This window comes from Mesoplodon bidens, assembly GCF_964165515.1.
Source record: "Mesoplodon bidens genome assembly, chromosome: 14".
In the NCBI taxonomy this organism is placed as follows: domain Eukaryota; kingdom Metazoa; phylum Chordata; class Mammalia; order Artiodactyla; family Ziphiidae; genus Mesoplodon; species Mesoplodon bidens.
This window is the reverse complement of record NC_138170.1, coordinates 68,201,555-68,227,245: the sequence shown is the minus strand read 5'-3', so window position 1 is coordinate 68,227,245 and position 25,691 is coordinate 68,201,555. Positions and strand designations below refer to the sequence as shown.

The 25,691-nt window shown below is 47.9% G+C and overlaps 1 protein-coding gene across 1 annotated transcript; it reads left to right on the top strand.

The window, feature by feature from the left end:
- Positions 1–2,731: 2,731 nt before the first annotated feature.
- CENPA (centromere protein A) lies at positions 2,732–10,071 on the top strand. The gene is made up of 5 exons (XM_081254994.1): positions 2,732–3,005; positions 7,325–7,431; positions 7,940–8,017; positions 8,301–8,481; positions 8,830–10,071. Exons 1-4 carry the CDS (start codon positions 2,912–2,914, stop codon positions 8,433–8,435), a joined length of 414 nt encoding a protein of 137 aa, XP_081111120.1. The 5' UTR covers positions 2,732–2,911; the 3' UTR covers positions 8,436–8,481; positions 8,830–10,071.
- Positions 10,072–25,691: the final 15,620 nt, after the last annotated feature.

The following is a 25,691-nucleotide window of genomic DNA, read 5'->3' as shown; positions in this document are numbered from 1 at the left end:
ATAGGTCTTGACAATGGTTTTTTGAATCTGACACCAAAACCAAAAATAAATAAGTAGGATCACTTCAAACTAAAAAGCTCCAGCACAGCAAAGGGAGCCATCAACAAAATAAAAAGGCAACCTACTGAATGGGAGAAAACATTTGCAAATTATATATCTGATCATGGATTAATATCCAAAATATATAAAGAATGCATACAACTCAATGGTGAGAACAAATAAACAATTTGATTTATAAATGGGCAAATGGGGACTTCCCTGGCGGTCCAGTGGTTAAGACTCCGCACTTCCATTCAGAGGGCACGGGTTCGATCCCTGGTCAGGAAACTAAGATCCCACATGTCCTGTGGTGTGGCCAAAAATAAAATAAAATAAAAATGGTCAAATGATCTGAATAGACATTGTTCCGAAGAAGACGTACAGATGCCCAACAGGGACATGAAAAGATGCTCAACATCATTAATCAGGAAAATGCAAATCAAAACCACAGTGAGATATCACCTCACATCTGTTAGAATGGCTATTATCAAAAAGACAAGAAATAACAAGTTTGGGGGAGGATGTGGAGAAAAGGGACGACTTGTGCGCTATTGGTGGGAGTAAATTAGTGCAGCCACTGTGGAAAATTGTATGGAGGTTCCTGGAAAAATTAAAAATAGAACGACCATGTGATTCAGCAATTCTACTTCTGGGTATTCAAAGGAAACAAAAACACTAACCCGAAAAGATATATGCACCTTTGTGTTCATTGCAGCATTTTTTACAGTAACCAAGATTTGGAAACACCTAAGTGTTCATCAATGGATGAACGGATAAAGAAATTGTGGTATGTATATATATATATATATATATTCACAATGGAATATTATTCAGGCATAAAAAGAAAGAAATCTTGCCATCTGCAACAACATGGATGAACCTCAAGGGCATTATGCTAAGTGAAATAAGTCAGTCAGAGAAAGACAATACTGTATGATCTCACTTATATGTGGAATCTTAAAAAAAAAAAAAAAAAACTTCTATTTTCTACCTTTGTTTTCTACTTATTTCTAAGGGAGCAAAGAAGGCACTCTAAGTCTAAAGCAGAATTAATGAGTGAAGATTTGCTTTGTCTGATTAATGGGTCCTGAGGACTGGTGTAGTAGGACTTCTTGCCTCTGTGTCACTGAAAAACAACTACCCTTCTGTGATTTGACTGCATCTCAATGGGTTCAACCAAACATTCCTTTCCCTTCCTTCCTCCCCTTCCCTTCCCCCCTCCTCTACTCTTTCTTTCTCCCTTTCTTTCTTTCTTTCTTTCTTTCTTTCTTTCTTTCTTTCTTTCTCTTTCTTTCTTATTGTGGTGAAATATACACAACATAAAACTCACCGTATTGACCATTATTAAGTGTACAATTCAGTGGCATTAAGAACATTCACATTTGTTGTGCAATCATCGCCCATCTCCAGAACTTTTTCATCTTCCCAAACTGAAACTCTGTACCCAGTAAACAATAATTCCCCTTTCCTCCCTTCCCCCAGCCCCTAGCAACCACCATCCTACCTTTCTGTCTCTATGAATTTGACTACTCTAGGCACCTCATGTAAGTGGAATCATACAATATTTGTCCTTTTGTATCTCATTTATTTTGCTTAACATAATACCTTCAAGACTCATCCATGTTGTAATATATATCAAAATTTACTTTCTTCATAAGGCTGAATAATATTCCATTGTACGTATATACCACATTTTATTTATCTATTCATTTGCTTGGACATTTTTGGCTATTGTGAATAACACTGCTATGAGCCTTAGTGTACAAATACCTGTTCAAGCCCCTGCTTTTAATTGAATATATACCCAGAAGTGGACTTGCTGGATCATATGGTAATTCTGTGTTTAATTTTTTGACCAATTGCCATACTGTTTTCCACTGTAGCCGCACCATTTTGCGTTCCCACCAGCAGTGAACACGGGTTCCATAAAATCACTGATTTTGTAACATATTTCCTGATTACAGTGCATGTTAACTGTAGAACATCTAGATAATGTAAAAAAAACAAAGTGTAGAATATAAAATCCCCTTTATTCTCACTACCTAGTTCTACATTTGACCTCAATACATATTATCCCCAACCCAGGGAAGGGGTCATTTCCCTGTTACGAAAATGCTGGAGACCGTGATCCAAAAATAGAGCTGAGGCCTGCCCTGCTTGACCTCATGGTGAGAGGCCCCATCCTGGCTGTCCCAGGACCCTAATCATCAATAAGTTTCATGCAGTTAAGCTGACTTCTGAGTCATATTCATGGGCTGCTCCTGGTCTCAGGCGAGACATGGGATGGTCACATTCTCCGTGGGCCCGTCTCCTCATCTTTAAAACCCACCTCAAGATTGATAGAGCAAAACATAAAATGTTTGCGCAAGGTGATTCGTCTAGAGAGAAACGCGTTCTACACACGCACCAGCTACATCTTCATAATCGAGCTTTCATTTCTCGACCAGAGAGCACCGGAGGACCTGGGTCTGATCCATCAAAGATGCGGTCCTGCCCCAGGGAGCGGAGGACTGGGGCAGTTCCCGCCTCACTTCACTTTTCCAAGTCCCCATTGGCTGATTCATACCATCGATCCGCCTTGTCCCCGCTGTCTTCTCCTATCACCGCCGCCGTTAGCTCTCATCCTGTGCTCTCATTGGTCCTCCCCGCAATCGCTCTGCGCCAGGAGCGTTCCAGAGGCAGCCACTGGGAGTCGCTGGATTCAGTTTTTAAAAAACGCCGGCAGTGAATCCGCGGCGGAGCGGGCAATTTGAACGCCACCCAGCCGGGGCATGCGGCCGGGGCGCTGCTGGCCCTCCCCTGAACCCCAGCCTCTGCCTCCGGACCCGGAAGGCCGAGAAGGAGCCGCGGTCCGCAACCCTGAGCGCCAGCCATGGGCCCGCGCCGCCGGATCCGCAAGCCCGAGGCCCCAAGGAGGCGAGCCGCGAGCCCGGCTCCCGCCCCGCCCCGGCCGGGCCCACCCTTAGGTAACCCGTCGTGATCCCTTTCCCTCCGAGCCGGCCTCCCTGCAGCCTGTCTGTGAGGTGGGTACGGCCGGGTCCGCGTGCCCATTTCACAGACGAAAAAACCTATGCTCGCTTGCTGAGCCTGGGGTCCAGCCCAGTCTCCCGACCCCCGGTCCGCTGGCCTTCCTCTGCAGGGGGGCAAAACGGTTCTGCCGTCCAGTATCCGTTCCGGGACGGCCCAAGGTCCAAGACCGGGGAGGGACTGGGGAAGGCAGCTCTGAGGAGGAGAAAGGACTGGCCCAGACAGTATTCTTAATTCTACTAACGTGTATTGAGTGCTTACCACTAACTAGGCATTGTGTTAGACTCTTTATATGAATTAACTCAATTTTATATTGTGCCCATTTTACAGATGAGGCAACTGAAGCGCAAACAGACCTGATAATTTAAACAAGGTCACCCAGCTTGTTCCCGCAGACACGGGATTTTAAAAAAATCGGTGTTTGTGCTTTTTTCAAATGCAAAAGTATTGGCTGCTTTTTGTGACAATTTCAAAAAACAGTTCTAATTTTAGAAGGTGCCTTTCCAGGTTTTGGGGGGTTTTTTGTTTTGTTTTGTTTTTTTCCTCCAGTGAGTGGCTGTATTGGGCCTTAACCAAAGTGCCTTAACTCAGCCGGTGCTCCCACCTTGTTCCCTTCCAGAGGTAGCATGCCCGGAAAGAAGGCTGGTCTGTGGTCCTTAGTTTCTGTGCTGTGGTCTGGTGGATGGGATACCCACAAACAAGAACTGTGGCAGCAACTGCTTTACTTGTCTTCTGCTCCATAGCTAAGAGGAGGGTGAAGAAAGTATTATTCGTTATTTATAGATGTTGCTATTGTGAATGGTTTTTTATTTTTCTTTCCTTAATATAAATAACCTTTGCATCTAGCTAACTTGCTGAATTCTCTTGTTAATCCTAATAGTCTTTCAGCTGCTTTAATTGAAAATTTTAAGTGGACCATTATACTGTTTGCAAATAATGACTTTTGAGTCTTCTTTTCATTTTTATACATTTTATTTCTTATTTTATTGTTAGTGAGGCCCTGAGACTAGTGTTGAAATAAGAGCAATGTTTTGGTCATCTTTGTCTCATTTGTAATTTTAACAGAATATTGTTACAATGATGTTCACTGTTGCTTCCGGATGTAGAAGCATCCTTACAACTCCAGTCCCCTATTATTTTTTTTTAAATTTATTTTATTTATTTATTTACTTTTGGCTGCGTTGGGTCTTCCCCGCTGCATGCGTGCTCTCTCTAGTCACGGAGAGCGGGGCTACTCCTCGTTGCGGTGCGCGGGCTTCTCATCACAGCGGCCTCTCCCATTGCGGAGCGCCGGCTTCAGGCACGCGGGCCTCCGTTGTTGTGGTTCGCGGACTCTAGAGCGCAGGCTCAGTAATTGTGGCGCATGGGCTCTGTTGCTCCGCGGCGTGTGGGAACCTCCCGGACCAGGGCCCGAACCCCTGTCCCCTAGCATTGGCAGGCGGACTCCCAACCACTGCGCCACCAGGGAAGCCCCACAGCTTTTTAAAACAGCCAGACTTAAGTCTACACACGTGTCTGTTTCCCATCTTCCCAGACACCCTTCAACCCATTCCAGTCTGACTCCCCACAACCACTACGCTTACTTCCAGTACCCTTGAACTGCTGTTGTGAAGGTCACCAGCTACTTTCATGTTGCCAACTTTATTAGACATGCCTGTGTCCTTCTTTTATCCTCTCAGAAGCATTTGACACAGTGGGTCATTTCTTCTTCGAAACACTCCATCCCCCTGGCTCTGTGATACACACTCTGCAGTTTCTGCTCAGTGGTTTTTACTGCCTGTGCCACCTCTCTTCAGCATGTTGACGCTGGACTTCCATGGTCTACTTTTCCCTTCTTTCCCTTCCCCAGGTGGGCTCATCCCTCCCCGTGGCTCCAGTACCATTCATACACTGACAGCTCTCACATTTATAGCTCCAGCCCACATCTCTCCTCTGACCCCGCACACCTACATCCAACGGCCTTTCTACTCGAAGACTCTTGGGTATGTCACACTAAACACATCTAAAAGCACACTCTTGGTTACTCCCCTCCTGCTGCTTCATCCCCGGTTTCCCCCACTTCAGGAAATGGCATAGCCACTCACAGGATTGTTTAAGCCAGAAACCCGGGAGAGATTTTTCATCTTGCCCCCATGTCCATCCAATCCAAATGTAAGCTCAGGCACTTCCACCTCCACGGCGCATCCTAATCATGCCACTCGTTGCCTTCTCCACTCCCACCAGCCTAGTCCAAGCCCCCAGCACCCTAACCTGGCTACGACTTCCCTTCCACTCTTGGCCCTTTTCGGTTCTCTCCTTACACAGCAACTGGAATGATCTTTAAATGTAAGTGGATCATCTCTCCGTCCTGCTTAAAGCTCTTCCGTGGCTTCCCATTACCTTAGGATTAAATCCCAACTCCTTATGTCGGATTTTAAGACCCAACTATTGAATGTTTAATCCCAGTTCTTTCCCGTGATCTCTCTAATTGGTTACTTTTCACAAACACTTGTTCCTGAGTCATAGACTTCACATCTTCCCTTACCCCTCTGAGGTTATTATGTGTATTTTTCTTTCTCTCTTTTCTGTAATAACTCAAGTCCCTCTGGTATTGGTTATTTTGTTTGCTGAGTTTGGTCCCTTCCTTTCATAGTGTTGGCCTTTTTACATTGCTTGGTGATCTTTAGTTGTGTTCGTCTTTCCATTCTGTGACTGCCGTGTGTGATTATTAAAGGCTGCTTCCAGCGACTGGACTGGGGACTGGTGGTGAGGAGGGAGGCAGGTGCCAGTAGCTCATCTCCTGGGTGTAGGGCCTCTCTCTTTCTAAAAAGTCCCCTGTTTGTTTGGCCCCTGGGATAAAGTCTCCACTGCCAGCACACCTCTGCATTGCCCCTCCGTCCCCATTTGCTCTTGGCAGCTTGTCTAACACTTGGCAATTAGTTCACCATATTAAATCCCTTCTATGCAACTACTTGGTGTGGATTCTCTCTTCTTGGCTGGACCATGAATAACATTTCTTCAAAATGTTAGTTTTCACGGGTTTTTTTTTTTCTTTTTTTTCTTTGTTCAACTTCTCAGAGGTTCATTTGTTTTTATTGGTCCTTGGTTTAATTTATGGAGCCAGCTGTACTGTTTTTGTTTTACACTCTTTTTCATTAAGTTAGTTTATTATCTTTAATATTTCTTTTGCTCTACCTTCTTTTGATTTACTTTAATAATTCTCTTCCTAATACGTGAGTTGAACAATTAGCGGAATTATCTTTTAATGTTCTTGTTTTCTCGTAGATAGATCTTGAGGCTGTACATTTTCCTTTAGGACTATTTGGCTATATCGCTTAAGTTTTAAGGTGTAGACTTTTTATTTTTATTCATTTCTAAATAGTCTAATTTCAGTGAATTTTCCTCTTTAACAAGAGAGTTAGAAGAATTTTTATTTTTTATATTCTTGTGTTTTTAATTTCTGATCAGAGTTTGACTTTTTTGATTTCTACTTTCAGGAATGCTTTTAAGATTTTTTTGTCTTTTTTTGTTGTTGTTGAAACTAGGCTTTGAGCCAAAGGCTCTGACTTCATAGCCCAAAGGCCCGACACTGGCACTGAGTTATGCCGCTTCTGAGCTCCCACCTTGGCCGCTAACGTGCTCTGGCCAACTGTCTTAACCTCTCTGGGCCTCAGGATAACAGAGACAAGGGAATTATACTAGATAATCTCTCAGATTCCTTCCAGCTCTTAAAAAATACCTAAAAATTGGACTTCCCTGGTGGTCCAGTGGTTAAGACTCCGTGCTTCCAATGCAGCGGGCGCCTGTTCGATCCCTGGTTGGGGAACTAAGATCCCACGTGCTGCGTGGCAGGGCCAAAAAAACCCTAAAAACAAAATTGGAAACTGGGTTTCCAATCCAGGTGGGAAAGATAGAGGAGATGCACAGAGTACTGTGGGCCCAGAGGAGGGAAGTGACCCATCGGTTTGAAAGGGATTGGGAGTCAGGAAAGGCTGCATGGAAGAGTCGGCATTTAAAATAAGACCCTCAGAGGATCATCACTGAGGGTCAGTAGGACCCTCAAAGGATCACTTATTCATTCATTTAACAAAAATTTATTTAGCACCAACCACTGTCCTCCAGTTGCTGAAGATAACCACAATGACTACAATAGACAAAAAGCCCTGCTTTGGGGGGGCCTATTATATACAGTCTACGATTTGGTAGTTTGACAGCCAGGTTGCAATGCACCACCCGTTTTCCACTGCATTTTGCTCTATGACCCAACTCTTTTGCTCAGGCGCTTCCCGTCACCTTGCTCGCCGGAGGTATCGGGTTCTGAAGGAGATCCGAACTCTTCAGAAGAGCACACACCTGTTGTTAAGGAAGAGCCCCTTCAGCCGCCTGGTGAGCTCCAGGGAGCTTCCCGCCAACCCCCATGCCGCCTCCTTTCTTTAAATTTCCCAGGTATTGGGCCCCTATCGCCTCTTGCCCAAATGGCAAGGGACCTCTCCTCTAGCCTGGTCGGGGACTCTTCATCTTCTGAAAACATGAGCCCACCAAGGGCACCTTCTAATTCTTTATGGAATTAATTTCTAACCCCTACCACCTTTGAACGGTGTTCTTTGATTACATACAAGGAACTCTCTCATCCAACCACCCTTTCATCCCTTGTCTTGCCCTGAGAGATTGTCTCCTCCTCTCCCCACCACCAATGAGGAGAGATGGGCCAATCTCTAAGCTCCCTGGAGTTGACACCAGCTACTAGTTCGGTTCTACGATTAAGGGAAGGGATAACGGAAATGAAGATTCATGGAGACTCATGGAGACAGTCTGTCTTCTCTTGAATCTCCTTTTACTCTCCACTCCTCCCCACTCCCCTTCTCCCTTGCTCCCCATCCCCACTCCTTCGCAGGCAAGAGAAATATGTGTCATATTCACTCGTGGTGTGGACTTCAATTGGCAAGCCCAGGCCCTGTTGGCCCTACAAGAGGTAAGGAGGGGGCCAAGGTACAGTTGGGTGAGGGCTGAGTATGGGAGAAGGGCAAGGCTAAATCTCACCTCCTTGAAAAGAACAAGGAACACCCAGGGTTTGGAGGCTAGGTTCTCATTTGGTGGTAGTGAAATTCCCAGGCAAAGTTCAGTCTCATCCTGTGAATAACCCTTCCCCACAGTCCTTTGAGCCCTTAGAGACTGAGTTTAGCAGGTCTCTCAGCAAAAAGCAGCCCGTGCCCCCTCGTCTGTGTCAGTCTTTCTGCTTTTCTTTCTGTCCGCAGGCAGCAGAAGCGTTTCTAGTTCATCTCTTTGAGGATGCCTATCTCCTCTCCTTACACGCCGGCCGCGTCACTCTCTTCCCGAAGGACGTGCAGCTGGCCAGGAGGATCCGAGGCATTCAGGAAGGGCTCGGCTGAGCTCCTGCCGCCCGTGACTCTGTAAGCTTTTCCTGCTCACCAGAGAGTGAGTGCACTTTGGGGGAAAAACACCTAGCTTCTCATCACTGTGGTGGGAGTTTCTGTGAAGGAATCTTCCTTCTCCATCCTTAGTCCTTTGCTGCCTCGCCTTCCCTTTGTTCTCTAGGAAAGGTTTGACCTAGTTTTAACTTGAATGCTTGGGATTCTGTGGCTCATGCCCTTTTGTACAATGTTAAATAAAGATATTTTTCAATTAAGTAATGATCAGACAACCTGAATCTCTGACAGAGTTAATCCTCTCCATTTTACAAGGACCAGATGACCTCATTCTGATTAAAACAAAGTTCTTATTTTTGAAAATGCCTTGTTAGTAATTGTGATTCCTGTATTTCAGGGATGATACCAGGGACTCTGCCCGTAACTAGGACCAGATCATGGCGTACAAGGTGCTGCCTGGACTTGCTGTCTCTGAGCAGAGTGTGTGTGTTGCTTTTGTAATTAGGTTTTTTTAGGAAGGAGAAGACTGCATGGCTTTCCTCTGTAACAGAGGTAATACGTGACAGAATCAACACATTCCAAAAGTCCTGACAATCATTTTCAGATGAAGAGACTCCAAGTTTGACTTCACTTTGCAAATTATTCACACACCTGATGATTTGGAAGACATCAGATTTTCTAGGTTATGAGAGAAAAGGATATTTACTGATTATTTTAGATCTTTCTGTACCATTTAAATTTTTTACCATATGTATATTTACTTTTATTTAAAACATAAGGGAAAAAATAAGAGAAGACCACTTCAACCAGTTGCATGGAAGAGCCTGGCGCGTCCAGCATACAAATCTCTGTCCTTCAGATTGACTTCATCATTCGTGGCAGCAGCAAGTTCCTGTGTGGACTGTGCCTGTCGACAGATTATACAGCTTTTCAAAAACTCAATTGGGATGAAAACAGGAAATCGTTAAGGTTTGATGTTCTGGCTCCTTCTGGTAAATTCCTATCAAAATCATTCAGAAATTCTAGCTTGTAGAATTTATTTTATTCTTATTTGCAAGTCATAGACGATGTATCGTAATTTATACTGCAGGATTTTTCATTCCAGGACTTTTAAGAGCCTTTCCAATGTTTTTACAGGTATTTTTTTATAACTCCCTTGTGGAGAGATAATAAAAATCATTCTTTAATGAGAAAACGTTGAAGCGAAGTCACTATTATACAGAGATTATACTGTGTCCTTTGTGTGTTAGCGTTAAGTTCTTCATTTGGACACTTTGCCAACAGCCACAATTTAAACGAGAATTCAGGGATGTGTTTTTGTCTCCGGTGGAGTAGAGTGTGAGCAGATAAAAACCTTGCCCATCGCTTGTAACTGAGAGCAGTTGAAGAGATTTCCAGAGAAATGGGAAGTGCCACCCGAAGACTTTTAGATATTGTATGTGGTGAAAATGATTAGTGAGGGCGGACACTAATAATGATGTGTCAGCCAACTGAACTGAGAGACAAACTAAAGGGGAAAGGACCCAGTTCTGTCGTGTGATAGATTTTAACCCTTTGGAAAAACCGTTTCCTGTTCGACATCAACTCATCTTTATGTAGACATTGGAATAAAGCTTACCTATCTATGACTATATTTAAAGTTCTTGTCAGTATGTTATTAATCAGAAGATTATACTCTTCCTCTAGTTTTCTTTAAATTGACACTTCTCTGCTCTCTTAAAATTGTACTAACCAGGATCCCACTGTAACACATGGTCACATGTCACACGCAAATGCCAGGCAGGATGTGTGCTCAGCACCACAGAGTATTTATACAGTAACGTGAGAATAAGTAATTTACACCATGATACTGTTATATGAGATCATTACAATTTACTGTAAACTTTGAGCACTTACATTGCTGATGTTGTTGGAGTTTTGTTTTTGTTTTTGTCTACTTTCTGGGTGATTTCACCAACATTATGTTCTAACCTTTCCATTGAGTTTTTTATTTCTGCTTTCACATTTTTTAATATCCAAGAACTCTCTTATTTTTTGAATGTTTCTTTTTTATAGCATCCCAATCAGTATTTACTCAAAAAAAAAAAAAAAAAACAACCAATCTAGATATTTCAAGCCAAGTGGAATTTAATGGAAGGGATTGGTTAAATGATGTCAAGAGGGCCGGAAGAGCTAAAGGGAAGAGAGGATGCTACCCCAAGATCAGGAAGCTTCCAATGCTCAAAGCCCACACTCACTGCTGCTCGGCTGGAAGCATGGCCCCCACCACCACTGTGTTAGAATCACACCAATGCTACTGAGCAGGAATAAGGAGCCCCTGCTCCAGCCAATGCTGTGCAGCCACCACTGACACCGAGGAAGCTCCTGTCATCTGCTGCTGCTTCTGCTGCCAAAGGCACTACCAAAACAACAGAGAAATGTCTCAACTCCCACCTGCCAGGCCCCACCAGCATTTTCCATTGGCAGAACCTACCCAGAGCAGCTGCAAGGGAGTCTGAGAACCCAGCTGTTGCCTTCTAACCCCCTTGTGTTAGGGACGAGAACTTGAATGGGTGAGAATGGAGCTTTGAGGGCCAATAGACACAGTCTGCAGGACGTGTGCTCTCAGCACCCAATCCCAATCTTGTTTCATAGATGCAATACCATTTTAAGGATATTTGTTATAATTTTGCTACTGGTTTTTGTTTTCTTTCTGCTGCATCATCCTGTTTCCTCTAAGTTGTTTTTGTTTTTCCTGTTCTAGTTTCCCTTTCACTTATAAGGTTTTCCTTTAATGTTTAACAATCTTTACGTTTAAAAGTGGGAGACAGAAAAGCTAATAGGTAGTTCTGAGCATGTTGGTGGGGCTTGTTGACTTGGAGCTTTACTGTAGAATGGTCAGGTGGGTCTTTTGTTGGGGACACCCTGCTCTCTTAGGCCAGCCAGATCCCCAGAGCAGAATCATCCAGCCCTTACCACTTGGACAGCAAAGGCCCAGCTGGTTCTAGGAGCTGAGTGGCGGAGTGCTGAGGATATCCATATGCAAAGTTCACTGTGCATAAGCTTCCTTAATCTCCCTGGCTTTGGCCTCCTGAAGTCCAGAGACTCGATTTTCTCTTCTCTTGAGAATCAGCCTCCAAGCTTCTGCTGGGATGGGGGAAAGAGAGTCACCAGTGATTGAGTGGTAGGAGAGGAACATTTAGGGACTTGTTTCCTAAGCAGCATCTAACCAATCCTCTATTTTAGCCAACCCTCACTCACACCCAGTTGTGGAAGTAATTGATACTCTTTTGTTCCTGAGCCTTATAAAGATTTTGCCTTGTAGGTTGTGATGGTTCTTAACTTCCCCCACTGCTAGTTTAGGATTCCACTGTCTTGGGTCTGTTAAGTCAGTTTCTACTCATCCATCTGCTTTCTAAGTTTCAGGATTTTTGTTACTGTTTTTTCCTGTCCTGTCTTCCCCATCCTTATGAATTTATGTTGAGCTTCCTATCATATATAGCATTGTAGATTGGCAGTTATTTTCTCTCTTTACATGAGAAAGCTGTTCCACTATTTTCTGGGTTCTGTTCTTGCTGTTGAGAAGTCAGCTCTCAGTCCAACAGATGCTCCTTGGAAGCTAATGTTATCTCTGACTTTCACTTCCTAGAAGATTTTTCTTTGTTTTTGGTGTTCTGCAGTGTCATTCTGATGTGTCTAAGTGTGCATTTCTTTTTATTTGTCTTGCTTGGCATTCATAGGGCTTCTTGGATATGGATTGATGTCTTTTTATCAATTTTGGAAAATTCTCTCATCAAACACTGCCCCTTTGCATTCTCTCTCCCCTCATTCTGGGATGCCAATTATCTGCTTGCTGGGCCTTCTTCTCACTGTATCCTTAATGTTTCTTCCCCTCTTCTATTTTCCATCTTTTTTCTATCGGTGCTGCATATCTTCTTTCTTCTGCATATCTTCTTTCTTCTACCCTGTAATTAATTGATTTTCTTTCAGCTATGTCTAATCTAGTTTTAAACCAGATCATTTTCTTAATTTCAGTTATTGTATTTTTAGTTCTAGAATTTTTGATTCTTTTCAAAATTGTCCTGTCACTTTTTATAGTTTCTAGTTCCCTGCTTAAAATGTCAAGCTTGGCTTTTATATCCTTTAACATAGTAAGCATAGTTGCTTTACAGACTGTCTGATAACATTCATATTTAGACTCCCTCTGGGTCTGTTTCTATTTGTGGTTTCTGTTGATTCTCACTCATGTTTTTTTCTCTTTGGTGTTGATTACATTTGATAGTATGCCCGACACATCTATATGAGGAAATAATTTGAGGCCTAGAATGGTACTTTCCTCTAGAGAGGATTGGCATTTTCTCTGCCATGTACTTGGAGGCACTAAACATTCAGAACCACCTTAATTCAGTTTTAGAGCTTGAGATTTTCTGAGCCACCCAGATGTTTCAAAGCCAAGGTACAGTGCTTCCCTGGTGGTACAGTGGTTGAGAGTCCGCCTGCCGATGCAGGGGACACAGGTTCGTGCCCCGGTCCGGGAAGATCCCACATGCTGCGGAGCGGCTGGGCCCGTGAGCCATGGCCGCTGAGCCTGCGTGTCCGGAGCCTGTGCTCCGCAACAGGAGAGGCCACAACAGTGAGAGGCCCACGTACGGCAAAAAAAAAAAAAAAGCCAAGGTACAGTGTCAGGTTGGAATTGTTTCTCATTCACTTTATTCCTAAGGTACAACCTGCCCTGCAAGGTCAGCTTATCATGCTTACATTGGCAGGCCTGCACTTCAACCTTTGTCTCCCTAACCCCACAAGGTTAGCAAAAGCATACCTCATTCCTCAGCTACTTTTTTAGGACTGGCAAACATCCCCATGAGAAAGCGTTAGGCCTAATCTGCTGTTAAACTCACCTCTAGATTTCTGTCCTCTCTTTGATCTTGGATCAGTAATTACTAATAAGTAGTCACTATCTTGTTAGCAGTTTAATGCTTTTAAGGAAGAAAAAATATAGTTGTCCAACTTTTTTTAGTTGTCTTCAGTAGGAGAATGGTCCAAGTGACTACTGGCATAAAGACAGATAGACCAATAGAATAGAATAGAATAGAACAGAACAGAATAGAATAGAATAGGGAGCCTAGAAATAAACCCTCGCATATATGGTCAAATGATTTTTGACAAGGGTGCCAAGGCCATTCAATGGGGAAAAGACAGTCTTTCCAACAAATGTTTCTGGGAAAACCAGATATCCCCATGCAAAAGAATGAAGTTGGAACCTTACCTAATACCATATAGAAAAATCAACTCAAAATGGACCAAAAACCTAAATGTAAAAATGACAATTATAAAACTCTTAGAGGAAAACATAAGGCAAATACTTCACAACATTGGATTTGGCAATGATTTCTTGGATATGACACCAAAAGCACAGGCAATAAAAGAAAAAATAGACAAATTTGAGTTCATGAAAATTAAAAATTTCTGTGCATCAAAGGACACTATCCACAGAGTGAAAAGGCAGAATGAGACAAGTATTTGTGAGATATATAATGAGATATATATGATATATGATGACATATACATAACATATAATGATGTACAATGAGATAATGAGACAAATACCACAGAATGAGAAAAATTTGCAAATCATATCTGTTAAGAGATTAATATCAGAATATATAGAGAACTAAAAACGACAACAAAAACTTGATTCAAAAATGAGCAAAGGGGGCTTCCCTGGTGGTGCAGTGGTTAAGGATCCGCCTGCCAATGCAGGGGACTACGGGTTTGAGCCCTGGTCCGGGAAGATCCCACATGCCACGGAGCAACTAAGCCCATGTGCCACAACTACTTAGTCTGCGCTCTAGAGCCCACAAGCCACCAACTACCGAGCCCATGCACCACAACTATTGAAGCCCGCGCGCCTAGAGCCCGTGCTCCGCAACAAGAGAGGCCACTGCAATGAGAAGCCCGCGCATTGCAACGAAGAGCAGCCCCCGCTCGCTGCAACTAGAGAAAGCCCGCGGGCAGCAACGAAGACCCAACGCAGCCATAAATAAATAAATAAATAAATAAATCTATTTTAAAAGTGAGCAAAGGACTTGAATAGAGGAATATGTTGCAAAAAGAATGTTAGTTTTGTAACTCTAAACATTCAATAACATTTTTTTCAAATTTTATAATATATCTTCCCAATGGGGAAAAAAATGAGACTCATTCCTGAATGTTTATGTTTAAATCCCAGTTGATAATAGCTATTTTCATTATTGGCTAAACTGTCTGATGAAAATGTACAGTTAGTTCCAAATCCCCAGCCTGTAGAGGATTCCAAGAAATGGCACCCAGAGAGTATCAAATGCAGCTTGATCCAGGAGAGAAACAAGAGACTTGCGTTTCAGAGTCTCTAAGTGAGCTGAAGAGAACTGGCAAGGTGCCTCTCTCTGGGTGTTTGCTAAGTTCTGGATGGTCCCCACTCCACCCCAGCCAACCGAGTCGGTGTGGACACCCTCTCTGCTCTGACCATCAACTTGCACAGAACAGGGTCTTCAGAGTAGATGGCAGAAGGCCAGATACCAGATGCCAGCGAAGGTTGTGGAGAGAAAGAGAACTGTCACTCTGTCCAAAAAATACGAAACCATCCCTTTGCCTAACAAGTGTCTCTCCAAGCCTCTTCAGTGTTAGATTTCCTTGGTTTACCAGTGCGCACACAGGGTCAAATCTCACTCTATTCCCTTTTATCAGATCACATTCAGACACCCAGAGAACTGAAACCCTAACTCTGCTGTTAATAATAGCATGACTCACCTGCAACTCTTCCACAGAAACAGCAGCAAAGAACAGGAGGCAGCCAACATCAGATTAGACCCAGATTCCACCACAAGGCGCAAGAGACAGCGTAGTTAGTACACTTGAGATAAAATTAGTTTTTTTCAAGCCCTTTCGTGGAATCAGACTCATAGGTTTGGGAATAATGGTAATAACCAGCCAGTGTATACACACACCTATGCCTGAATCTCCTTTCTAACAATGTCCTCCCCACACCTCCCTGCAAAGCAGCTGGCTGTTCTCTCCTTGGACTCCTCTACTGACAGGGAGCTCGTTACTTCCCTAGGCAGCCTATTCCATACCCTGATACTCCGACTCCAGAAGAATCAGTAATTTCCTCCTACTATTTCCAGTTCCCCTTCTTGGGGCCCATATAGATCATACCTCACTCCTCCCCAAAATGACAGGCTTTCCTGCAAGAAGACAGTCCAGTGACAGCTCCAAAGTCACCACTGGACTGATTGTCATGACTATTAAATCAGAGACTCCAGCTCCTTGGCTTGGAGGTTATTAAAATTTGGTTTTGCCATTCAAATCAAGGAGGAAAGGGAAGGTTCCAGGACCAGACAAAGGCCCTCTCAGAGCACCTCCCCCTCCCCCAGGGGAGTCTCTTGCCCCCAGGCCTTTGTTGCTCACTCTCAGGTCCCCTGGGGGAGAAAGTAGGACAGGGGCATCGTAGGGGTGGAGGGGGCTGGCTTCCCAGGACCACCCTGGGCTTTCTGATTCTCTAAGGAGCATTACATGCACCCATCTGTTCACAATCTATGTCTAAAGCCAGGCTGCTTACAGTCTCAAGGAAGAGGCATGGGCCAGCCGAGAGGCGGTGCCTTCATTTCCTGCACTGCTGTGTCTTCAGCTCGTCTCTGACCCTCCCATGCTGGGCACCACAAGGCTCTCGTCACCATCACAACTCTCCCCCTGCCTGATGTCCTCCTTTCTCCCCTGCAACTGAACCAGTATTTTTTACAAAATTTTAAAAAGTTGAGTAGATAAATTTGCTCTGTAAACTACAAACTTGGAAGACTGAGTATAGAAAAACAATTCAACTAAAACTTACCAGGCACATTAATATATGAATGACAGTGAGGAGATGGCCTGGTAGTTAGGTGTGGTGATTAGAAGGCCGTACGTGCTAACCGATGGTCACTGGGACCAAGATCATGGCACACCAAATCCAAGGTCACCAACCCCTGAAGCTGTGCTGGGGGGAAGTGGAGCAGCTATGATGACAGGTCTGCACACTCAGCCCGAGGGATTAGCAGTAACCAGGCGCCTCTCATCCTCTCCTGGAGCCAAGAGATCAGGATAAGACAGTCCTGCAATACCACACAAAAGATTTCCAGGGGGACTTCCCTGGTGGCACAGTGGTTAAGAATCCGTCTGCCAATGCAGGGGACACGGGTTCGAGCCCTGGTCCAGGAAGATCCCACATACTGCAGAGCAACTAAGCCCGTGCACCACAACTACTGAGCCTGCGAGCCACAACTACTGCAGCCCAAGCGCCTAGAGCCCGTGCTCTGCAACAAGAGAAGCCACTGCAAGAAGAATCCCGCGCACCGCAACGAAGAGTAGCCCCCCACTTGCCGCAACTAGAGAAAGCCTGCGTGCAGCAACAAAGACCCAACACAGCCAAAAATAAATAAATAAAATTTCAACAACAAAAAAAGATTTCCAGGGGCTCTCATAGGCCTGGGGTCCCATGGGGCTCTCTCCCTGGGGTCCCTCCCAGCCTCCCCCTTCCACAGCCAAGGAAATGGAAACCCAGAGAGGTTGAGTAAATTCTTGAGCAAAGAAGCTCCCCTGACTGAGGTCGAGGGGACTTTGCAGGCATGAGGTGGAGGATGGTTCTTAGTTCTGCCGCAGAGATGGGGACGGACGACCAGCCAGGGAGACCACCATGGGGAGAGAAGGGACAAAGAAAAGAGACACAGCATTAGACTGTGGCAGCAGTCAGCTGAGTCACCCCCAGGATCCCAAGGGGCCCCAGGATCTCTGTTCTCCCCAAACCCATTCCTACAAAAAGCAGAGTCCAGCTCCTCTGGGGCCCCAGGAAACTCTCCAGCCCTCACCTTTCCGTCAGGAGAGAAAGGGTGGGAGCCCTAGTGACCACCAGGGCCAGGTACGACAGACGTGGCAGGACGTCAGAGACACTTCCTGTCCCCCTCCCTCCCTGCTGCCACTGCCCTCACTGGTACAGGATTCTGACTTTGGAGACCCCTCTAAAATGTCCCCTTGACCCTCATTATGGGCTGAATTGTGTCCCCCCACTTCAACAAATTCCTTTGTTGAAGTCCTAACGGCCAGTACCTCAGAATGTGCCTGTACTTGGAAACAGAGTCTTTGGAGAAGTAATTAGGGTAGAACAGGGTCATTAGGGTGGGTCCCAATCCAGTGTGACTCGTCTCCTTATAAGAAGAGGAAATTTGGACACAGATGTGTATTGAGGGAAGACCGTGTGGAGAAACAGGGAGAAGATGGCCATCTACCAGCCACGGAGAGAGACCTCAGAAGAAACAACCCCACTGGCACCTTGAACTTGGACTTCCAGCCTCCAGAACTATGAGAAAATAAGTGTCTGTTGTTTAAGCCCCCCACCCCACGTGGTACTTTGTATTTCTGCAAATGAATACAGCCCTTGTCTATCAGCCGGATCTCACTGTTACTGCAGCATCCACAAGACAGCAGGCTGTGTGATGGTGGAAGTGGACACTGGGTCCATCACAGAGAGCGGGTGTGGTGGTGTGGGGAGAGGAGGTGAAACATCACCCCGGCAGACACAGGGCGTGGGCTGTTCAGGGCAGCAGGGCTCGGGTCTGTGCAAGTGAACATGCCCAGTAGAAGAGACCGGTCCCTATGTGCTTGGGAGGGAGTCCCAGACTCACTTGGCCTTTTCCACCGGCACCCCGGGGCAGAGGATGTTGAGTCAGAAGGAGAACGGTAGAACTCATGGTGGGAAGAGAGCTCTGCAGGCCCCAGGCTCACCTCTAACGTCCAGTGGGGCAAGAACCACAGGCCACAGGCCCAGGGAGAAACCTGAAGGAAAAGAAACCCGATTAGATCATAACATCTGTGCAGGTATTTAAATTAGAAAATAACTGTAAAAAGAGAGATGGAACACATTGGTAAAGAACCTTCCTGTTCCAGAGGCTTTCACATGGCTGAGACTCACCTGTCCTTCCTGACAACCCTGAGGGGACTGTTGGGACCTCACCTTCCACACGAGGTAGTGAAACAACCAGAGTAGCAAGGAATCTGGGCCTGGCACGGGCAGCCGCATGTCTGAAGCCCGACTCTGACTGTGGCTCTGTAACCCGGGCAAGCTGCTCATTCCCCGTCAGCCCCGTTGCGGGGTCTGGCAGCGCCTGCCTCCTCATAAACGGCAGCAGCTGCTATTGTTATCACGGTTCCATAGCAATGCCTTCAGGAAGGCTGAGCGGCCATGTGGCAGAAGCTTGAACACAGTCTTCGGGCCAAATTCACAGGCTTGGACAACCTGGTACCAAGCAAGGAGTACGGCCACATAAACCGGCTGTTGGCCCTCAAATCGCCTTCACAGGAGCCCTATTTCAGGACTGTTGCATGACAAGGGCTCAGAGGGCAGCCGTCTTAGGCGCTAGGACTTGGTGGGGGGCTTAAGTGGTTTAAGCAATTCTGAAAGGTTGTCATTAGCTATTGAATAAAATTGGTCACCCTCAGTTCCCAAGCAGAGGGACTAATGTACCATAACATCTCGAATTTATTTGGTGTCTTTCTGCCAAGGAGATCAAAGCACTTGAAAATAATTTCCTCTGAACTTTTCTGAGAAAGAAGCCAGTGGGGGAAAAGCACATTTCACCTATGAGCTCCACTTGACATCAGTCAGTCACTGAGACTTTATAATTCTGTATGTTCTAGCAAAAGGCTTTGGCACCTATCCTCAGTGGCACTCTGGGAAGTAAACTGACAGGTGGGGTTGACCCCATTTTACAGATGGGTAAATGGGAGCCCCGGGAGCCTGAGTGCCTTTCCCAACTGAGGACTTTCCCATCATGCACTGCTGCACATTGGTACCTCCATGCATTGTCATGTTTGCTATTTTCTCCTTCCCAGGGCTCCCCCAAATTCCTCCTATGTTCTCAATCCCTTGCCCTCTCTCTTTGTCCCAGGACTCACCTTCTTCGACCCTTCTACACCTCTATCTCCCGTGCAGAGCTTCATATGGCTATGCACCTGCAGCTGGAAAAACCTTCCCCCGTACCCTGCTGCCCCTCCTCTTAGCCATCCCAGCTCTGGCCCTTCCTCTCCCTGGCAAGTTTCCCCTGACTATCAACCGTGGTTGCTTCTGTTTTTTTTTTTTTTTTTTTTTTTTTGCGGTACACAGGCCTCTCACTGTTGTGGCCTCTCCCGTTGCGGAGCACAGGCTCCGGACACGCAGGCTCAGCGGCCATGGCTCACGGGCCCAGCCGCTCCGTGGCATGTGGGATCCTCCCGGACCGGGGCATGAACCCGTGTCCCCTGCATTGGCAGGTGGACTCTCAACCACTGTGCCACCAGGGAAGCCCTGCTTCTGTTTTTTACCACATACTCCTGTGCGCACAGGCGGACTTTCACCTTCACCCCTTACATTGCAACTGCTCACCAGGCACTGTTCTCAATATCCTGAATAATAATAACCACCATACACTGCGGGTCTACTGCAGCAGGTGCTGTGCCATCCATCCTTAAAAGACCTTGAGAGATGGGTACTGTTAGCCCAGGTTACAGACGCGGTAACAGAGGCTCACAGCATCTGGTTCAAGTTTATAGCAGCCTGATTCTAAAGCCAGTGCCTCTCCTGCTTCTCCACAATCCCTCTTGCTGTGCTGCTTTATGTGCCTGGTGCAGGGCAGGCCCTCATCGCCCACCCAACCCCCCAGCAGCTCCCCTTCGTCTGCCCTCCTGGCCAGGAGTTTCCCAAGGTCCTTCCTCTGTCCCTCTGCATGGCATTCCTGCACTCTCCCCAGGCTTCAGCTGGGACTTCTCTCCAGATGGCCCCCAAATCCACCCTCTGGCTGCAGCCTCCTCCGGATTTGGGTTCTATATCTCCAAATCCCCTTGGCTGCTCAACATCCTGGGGTCTTGCAACATAAGTTTCTAAAGCCAGACTCCACAAAGCAACCTCCATCTTGCAGGGGCTGGGCTTCTGCCCACCATGCTCCAATTCTCAGTCACCTTGGGCTTTTCTGTAAGCCTGGCCTTTCCACCTCCCAGCCAGTCACCAACACACAATTCTTCTCCCTGGTCCTCTCAAACTCATTGCTTCCTTCCTCACCTCATCTCCTTACAGCTGATCTACTGCCACCTTCCCGCTGGCCTTTCCTGTCTCTGTAAGACCCCAGCCCTGGACCCCTCAAGTCTCCTGCACGTGCCCTGGGATTGGCCTTCCTTGGGGTGGAGGGTCGTAAGGACTCCACTCCTCAGTCCTGACCTCCTGAAATAACTCCACTTCCACCACCTGGACACCACACCCAGTGATGCCCCACTGAATCCCTCTACAGAGGAGGCACAGGGTTCAAAGTCAGACAGACGTCAGCCTGAAACCTAGCTCTCCCACTCACTTGCGCTGTGACTGTTAGGTTGGTAACTTAACCTCTCTGAGCTTCAATTCTCTCATCTAAAATTTAATCAAGCTGTTGGAAAGATTAAATGGGGTTCTGTTTGTAAAGCACTCAGCCTACCCCGGCACCTTACTCAACAAGTGGCGACTGATTTCTTTACTGGAGACCAAAATACACCCCAGACCCACAACTGCCCACCTCCTCACACCCCACGCCACCATGGAAACCTCTCTGCCTCAGGAAGGGCATGCCCCCTCAGGAGTCATCTGTAAGGGGTGAGCTTTTTTTTTTTTTTTTTTTGCGGTACGCGGGCCTCTCACTGTTGAGGCCTCTCCCGCTGCGGAGCACAGGCTCTGGACGCACAGGCTCAGCGGCCATGGCTCACGGGCCCAGCCGCTCCGCGGCATGTGGGATCTTCCCGGACCGGGGCACGCACTCGTGTCCCCTGCATCGGCAGGCGGACTCTCAACCACTGCGCCACCAGGGAAGCCCTGAACATAGAGGTTTGACTGCTGGCTCACAATTCTTTTAACGGCTAAGTAGACTTCACAACGTGAACTCCAGAGTAGGGTTGTTATGGAGAAGTATGAGGGGGAAAAGAGGTGAAAAGAGAAAGCCAAGGAAGAAATTTAACACAAAGGTCCTCAGGAATGTTGGAGAACACCCCTTCTCACAGGGCACCTCGAGGAGGAGCAGGTTGAAACTGCAGGAGGAACATCTGGGTGCCGATGACTTGGCTTGCCTCCCCTTGAGAGCTGGTCATTCATGGTCACAACAGTCTGTCACCTTCTGGTGGATCGAAGGGGAGGGCGTGCTGGAGCAGGAAGGGTTCAGCTTTGCATCAGGCAGATGGGGCTGGGAACCATGGTTCTGCTACTTAGAGGGCGTGACTCTCTGGACCTGGATCTCCTCATCTGCAAGAGATGAGCAGTGCTACCTGCCACGTGCAGGGGGAAGGGTCAAATGTGTTCTAAAAACACCTACTACTCTTTCCTCCTACCCCTTTTATGGTAGCCCTTCACTTGCCCATTATTCAGAAGCTTGCTGTTAAGGCAGTTTGGAACCTCAAACACATTTTCTCATAAAAACCAGTAGCCCTGAGCTGTGTGAAGCCTGGACCCGACTCCAGCCTACCTTGCCGTCCTCCTTCTCTTCCCACCACTCCCATTCATGGTCTGGACTTTCAAGACATGGTGGGATCTGCAGCTGTCTTCCAAACACCCCTCAGCTTCTCTATCCACAAACTTTTACTCCTTCATCCTGGAATCTCAGACCTCTGCTTAGAACCCTTCAGGAAATCAATATCCAGGTGAAATCCAAATCCAGTGCCTCCATTCTCCGACGAGCTGTTCAGAACTGATTTTTCTCTTGTCTGAATTGACATTCCACTTCACCTCAGTTGGTCGTAGGAGCTTTACAATAAAAGTGACAGCCTACTGCCTTTTGTGGCTGTTATAATGGGAGTGTCATATTCTTATATCCCTCACACTGTTCAACAACTATTGCTGAACAAATGAATAATAATAGCTACATTTGTTGAGTACATGCTATATGTCAGGTAGTGTGCTATGCCTTTTTTTTTTTTTTTTTTGCTATGCCTTTTTATATGCATTTCCTCATGTAATTATCTCAGCAAGGTTAAAAGAACATATTATGGTCCCCAGCTCTGTGGGGAGCTAAGGTTCAGATGGACTAAGTAACTTTCCCAAGGTCAAGTGTCCAGAAAGAAGAGCAAGGATTCCAACCTAGGGATGTGTGACCCCCCAAGCCCTGCGTTCCTTCTACTTCCCAAGAGAGAGCCTAAATTAAAAATAAATAAATACAATTAAAATCAACTACCGGGGCTATTTACAACCTCAGGTTTGGGTGCGACTTTCAGCAATGTCCCAAGCCTGCAAATAACCTCCAGGCATTTCTTTTCTGACCAAGGGAGGTAGGCCCAGTAAAGCCAAGAAGCAGGAATCCAAACATGAGGTCCACTAAATGCTGCAGAAAAAGCTGCCACTAGAGGGCTTCCTCTCCCTTTAGGCAATATGTGCGGCCTGGAACTTTCCAGCAGACCCAGCTGCGGTGAGCCGCCTCTGGGCTCCACTCCACCTCCCTCCACCTCAACCCATTTAACCTAAATCCCTGGGTCAGCGCAGAAGTTGGCCAGCCTGGGGGAATCCCTATGGCAGTGCCCCAAGCTGGAGCAGTGCGGGAAGGAGGAGCCACGTCCCCCTGGTTTTCACAGGCACATCCCCATGCTCCTCTGAGTTGGGGATGCTTTGAGGTAGTCCCTAGGCTCATTTGGGGGCTCCCTGCATAAGCTTATGATGTGAGAGGGGGCAAAGAAGTAAACCTTCCTCCCAGGAGAGGTGGAGATTCTATGGTGGTAATCCAGAAGTGAGGCCCAAATGCCAGCCTGGCCTGCTCCAGGCTCTGAGCCCACCGCAGAGAAGTACTGAGCAAGTGGCCTAAGGCGATCTCACTTCGGTGGGCTCTGCGGGGGCCCGGGGCCCGGGTAGATTTTGCTGAGACGGGGAGGAGGGACCCTCCAGAGTAGTGAAGCATCATTTTGTTTGAATATATCCTGCAGAGAGAAACATCTCTCGGGGCCATGGTTGTGCGGCTACAGCCAGGGAACTCCCTCATCTTCACCCCTTCCCAGGAGCCCGGCAGGGGAGGGCCTTCTACAGCAGCCCCTTGGGGTTCCCCAGGGACCCCGGTATGGGGTTGGAGTGATGACTCAATGCTGCATTTTAACACCGTATCAATAGAAACGCTTTTGGAGTGACAATAAGTGAAAAGAGGCAAATTACTAAACCATATCTAAGCTATTATTACAACTACTGAAATAACAGATAAACGGTGAAGGACTGAGAGGGAATCAGGGAGGTTGTAAAGCCATGGTGATCCTCTCTCTTTTTTGGACTTGTTGATTTTGTTAAATTCTGTGTGTATTCAAAACGTGAAGAAAAAAGGTGAAGCTAATGTAAATTGAATTATAAAACATTTACGGAGGCTTCACCACGCCCTGAAAGGAGGTGTCAGAAATAGGACAGGCAGCTAGACCTGAGAGCTCCGGATAGAGAAGCGCTGGCCGAGATTATGAACTCCGAGTTCCAGGCCCCAGAGGGTGCAGATGCGAACCTAGGTGGCCCCGAGTGGCCGTCCACGTTGTACGTGAGAACATTTTTTTACAACTACACCCCCGCCCTCTCCATCCTGCAATTTAGCCGGGCGCCCATTTCGAAGGCGTCGGACTGGGTCTTGGCGGGAACCAGGCGGCCTTAGCCCGGCCTGCAGGGAAGGGGAAGCCCGGCAGCAGCCCGGGAGAGGCGACTGGGGCATTGTTCAGCCCCTCGGGTGGGGTCCTGCAGGGGGAGGGGACGCGGTAGCCCTCCCAGGGGACCCGTGCATCAGCACGTCCAAGCGCTCGGGCTTTGTGAAATGTCTTGAGTCACCATGGAAATCCAAAGGAACGCGGAGAAGGGCGCCAGGAGGTCGGCGGGTTCTCAGGCCGCGCCCTCCGTCCCCTCTCGGACCCTGGCCCTGCGGCAGGGCCTGTCGGGAGTTGTAGTCCCAAAGCGGCGGCCGCGAGAGGCGCCGAGGATGCCAGGCGCCGGCGGTCCCCGCCTCTCCCTAACCTGCTAGCGAGAGGTGGGGAGCGCTGGGGAGGAGCCGTCGCTTCGGTGATTGGCCGAGGACGCCTCCAGCCTCCACCCAAGACCCCTCCCCTGCTCGCGGCTTCTGACTCCAGCGCCCGGCGCGCCAAGGCGGCGATCGAGCGAGCGAGCGTGCAGCCGCCGCCGCCCCGAGCACCCGCAGCTCCGGCGCCGCGGCGAGACCGGAGGAGAACCCACCGACCGACGGACCCTCGCAGCCGCGGCATCCCGGAGGAGTGGGTGATGGCAGGGTGGGCGGTGGGCTTATTCTCCCCGGGCTGGGACATCCATCTCACACAGTCTCTGTTTCTCTGGGAGGCGCACAATAGGGCCGGGGTCCGGGTGCGCCTAGGGGGCCGGCTGCGGGGAACGCGGCGGGAAGTGTGGTTTGGGAATGGCGGCAGCCTTCCCGGGCTAAACTGGGGCCCGAATCGGTTCCTCTTTGTAAGCCCACAGAGCTCCCAGAGCGCCGAGCGGTGCCTTGCTCATAGTAGGCGTTTAATAGGTGCTCGTGGGATTGCAAAGAACTGGGGTGAGGAGGCGGCTTGGTTGAAGGGGGTTCACTCCTAGCACACAGTAGACGCCCAGCCTCACTCGTCGAGGCGCAGTGAATAGCTGGAAGGCTGGGTGGGGGCTTGCTGGCCGTGGGCCCGTCCGGCCCCAGTTCTAGATCGGCTCCGTCCTCTGCCCCCACCCCCATCCGCAGACACCCTCTGTCCCTCTCCCCTCCGGGTTGGGGTTCTCCCAGCCTGAACCGGACCCGGCGGCCCGTCCACCCGTCCGGCTAACGGAGCGGACGCCTGAGGACGATTCGCCAGCCGCCTCCGAGGCACCTGTCTGAACCACAAAGGCCGCTTTTTGCGGCCCGGCCCTCTCGGCGGGCGCCAAGCTGGGTCTCTTCGCTTGAGCCCAGCGCGGGAGCCCTTCTGGCTGCATCGATCTTGGCGAGCGAGAGACGTCGACGCCCCAGGCCCGGGGAGGAGGCAGGGGTCCGAGCTGGAGAGAAGCTGGGATGGAGAGAGGCGGAGGCGAGGCCTGCGTTTGAGCAGAGATGGGGGGAAATGGGAGATAGGGAAGCTGGGTGGGGACAGGTGACTGGATCTGGGAAGAGGGTTAAACTGGAGACTAGGGTTTGAGGAGGAAAGAGAAGGGTCTGAGGAGGGAGGGACGGAGCTTGGAGCAGGTGGCGCGAGGCGAGGCTGGGGCTGACGAAGAATGTGGAGGGGAGGAGGGATGCTGTGGAGGGT

What these genes read in the sequence shown, in the direction of transcription:
- CENPA (XM_081254994.1), top strand. Translation starts at nt 2,912, where the DNA reads ATGGGCCCGCGCCGCCGGATCCGCAAGCCCGAGGCCCCAAGGAGGCGA. An exon ending in CCGGCCGGGCCCACCCTTAG is followed by an intron (nt 3,006 to 7,324) that starts GTAACCCGTCGT and finishes TCTTTTGCTCAG; the next exon opens with GCGCTTCCCGTCACCTTGCT. An exon ending in AGAGCCCCTTCAGCCGCCTG is followed by an intron (nt 7,432 to 7,939) that starts GTGAGCTCCAGG and finishes ACTCCTTCGCAG; the next exon opens with GCAAGAGAAATATGTGTCAT.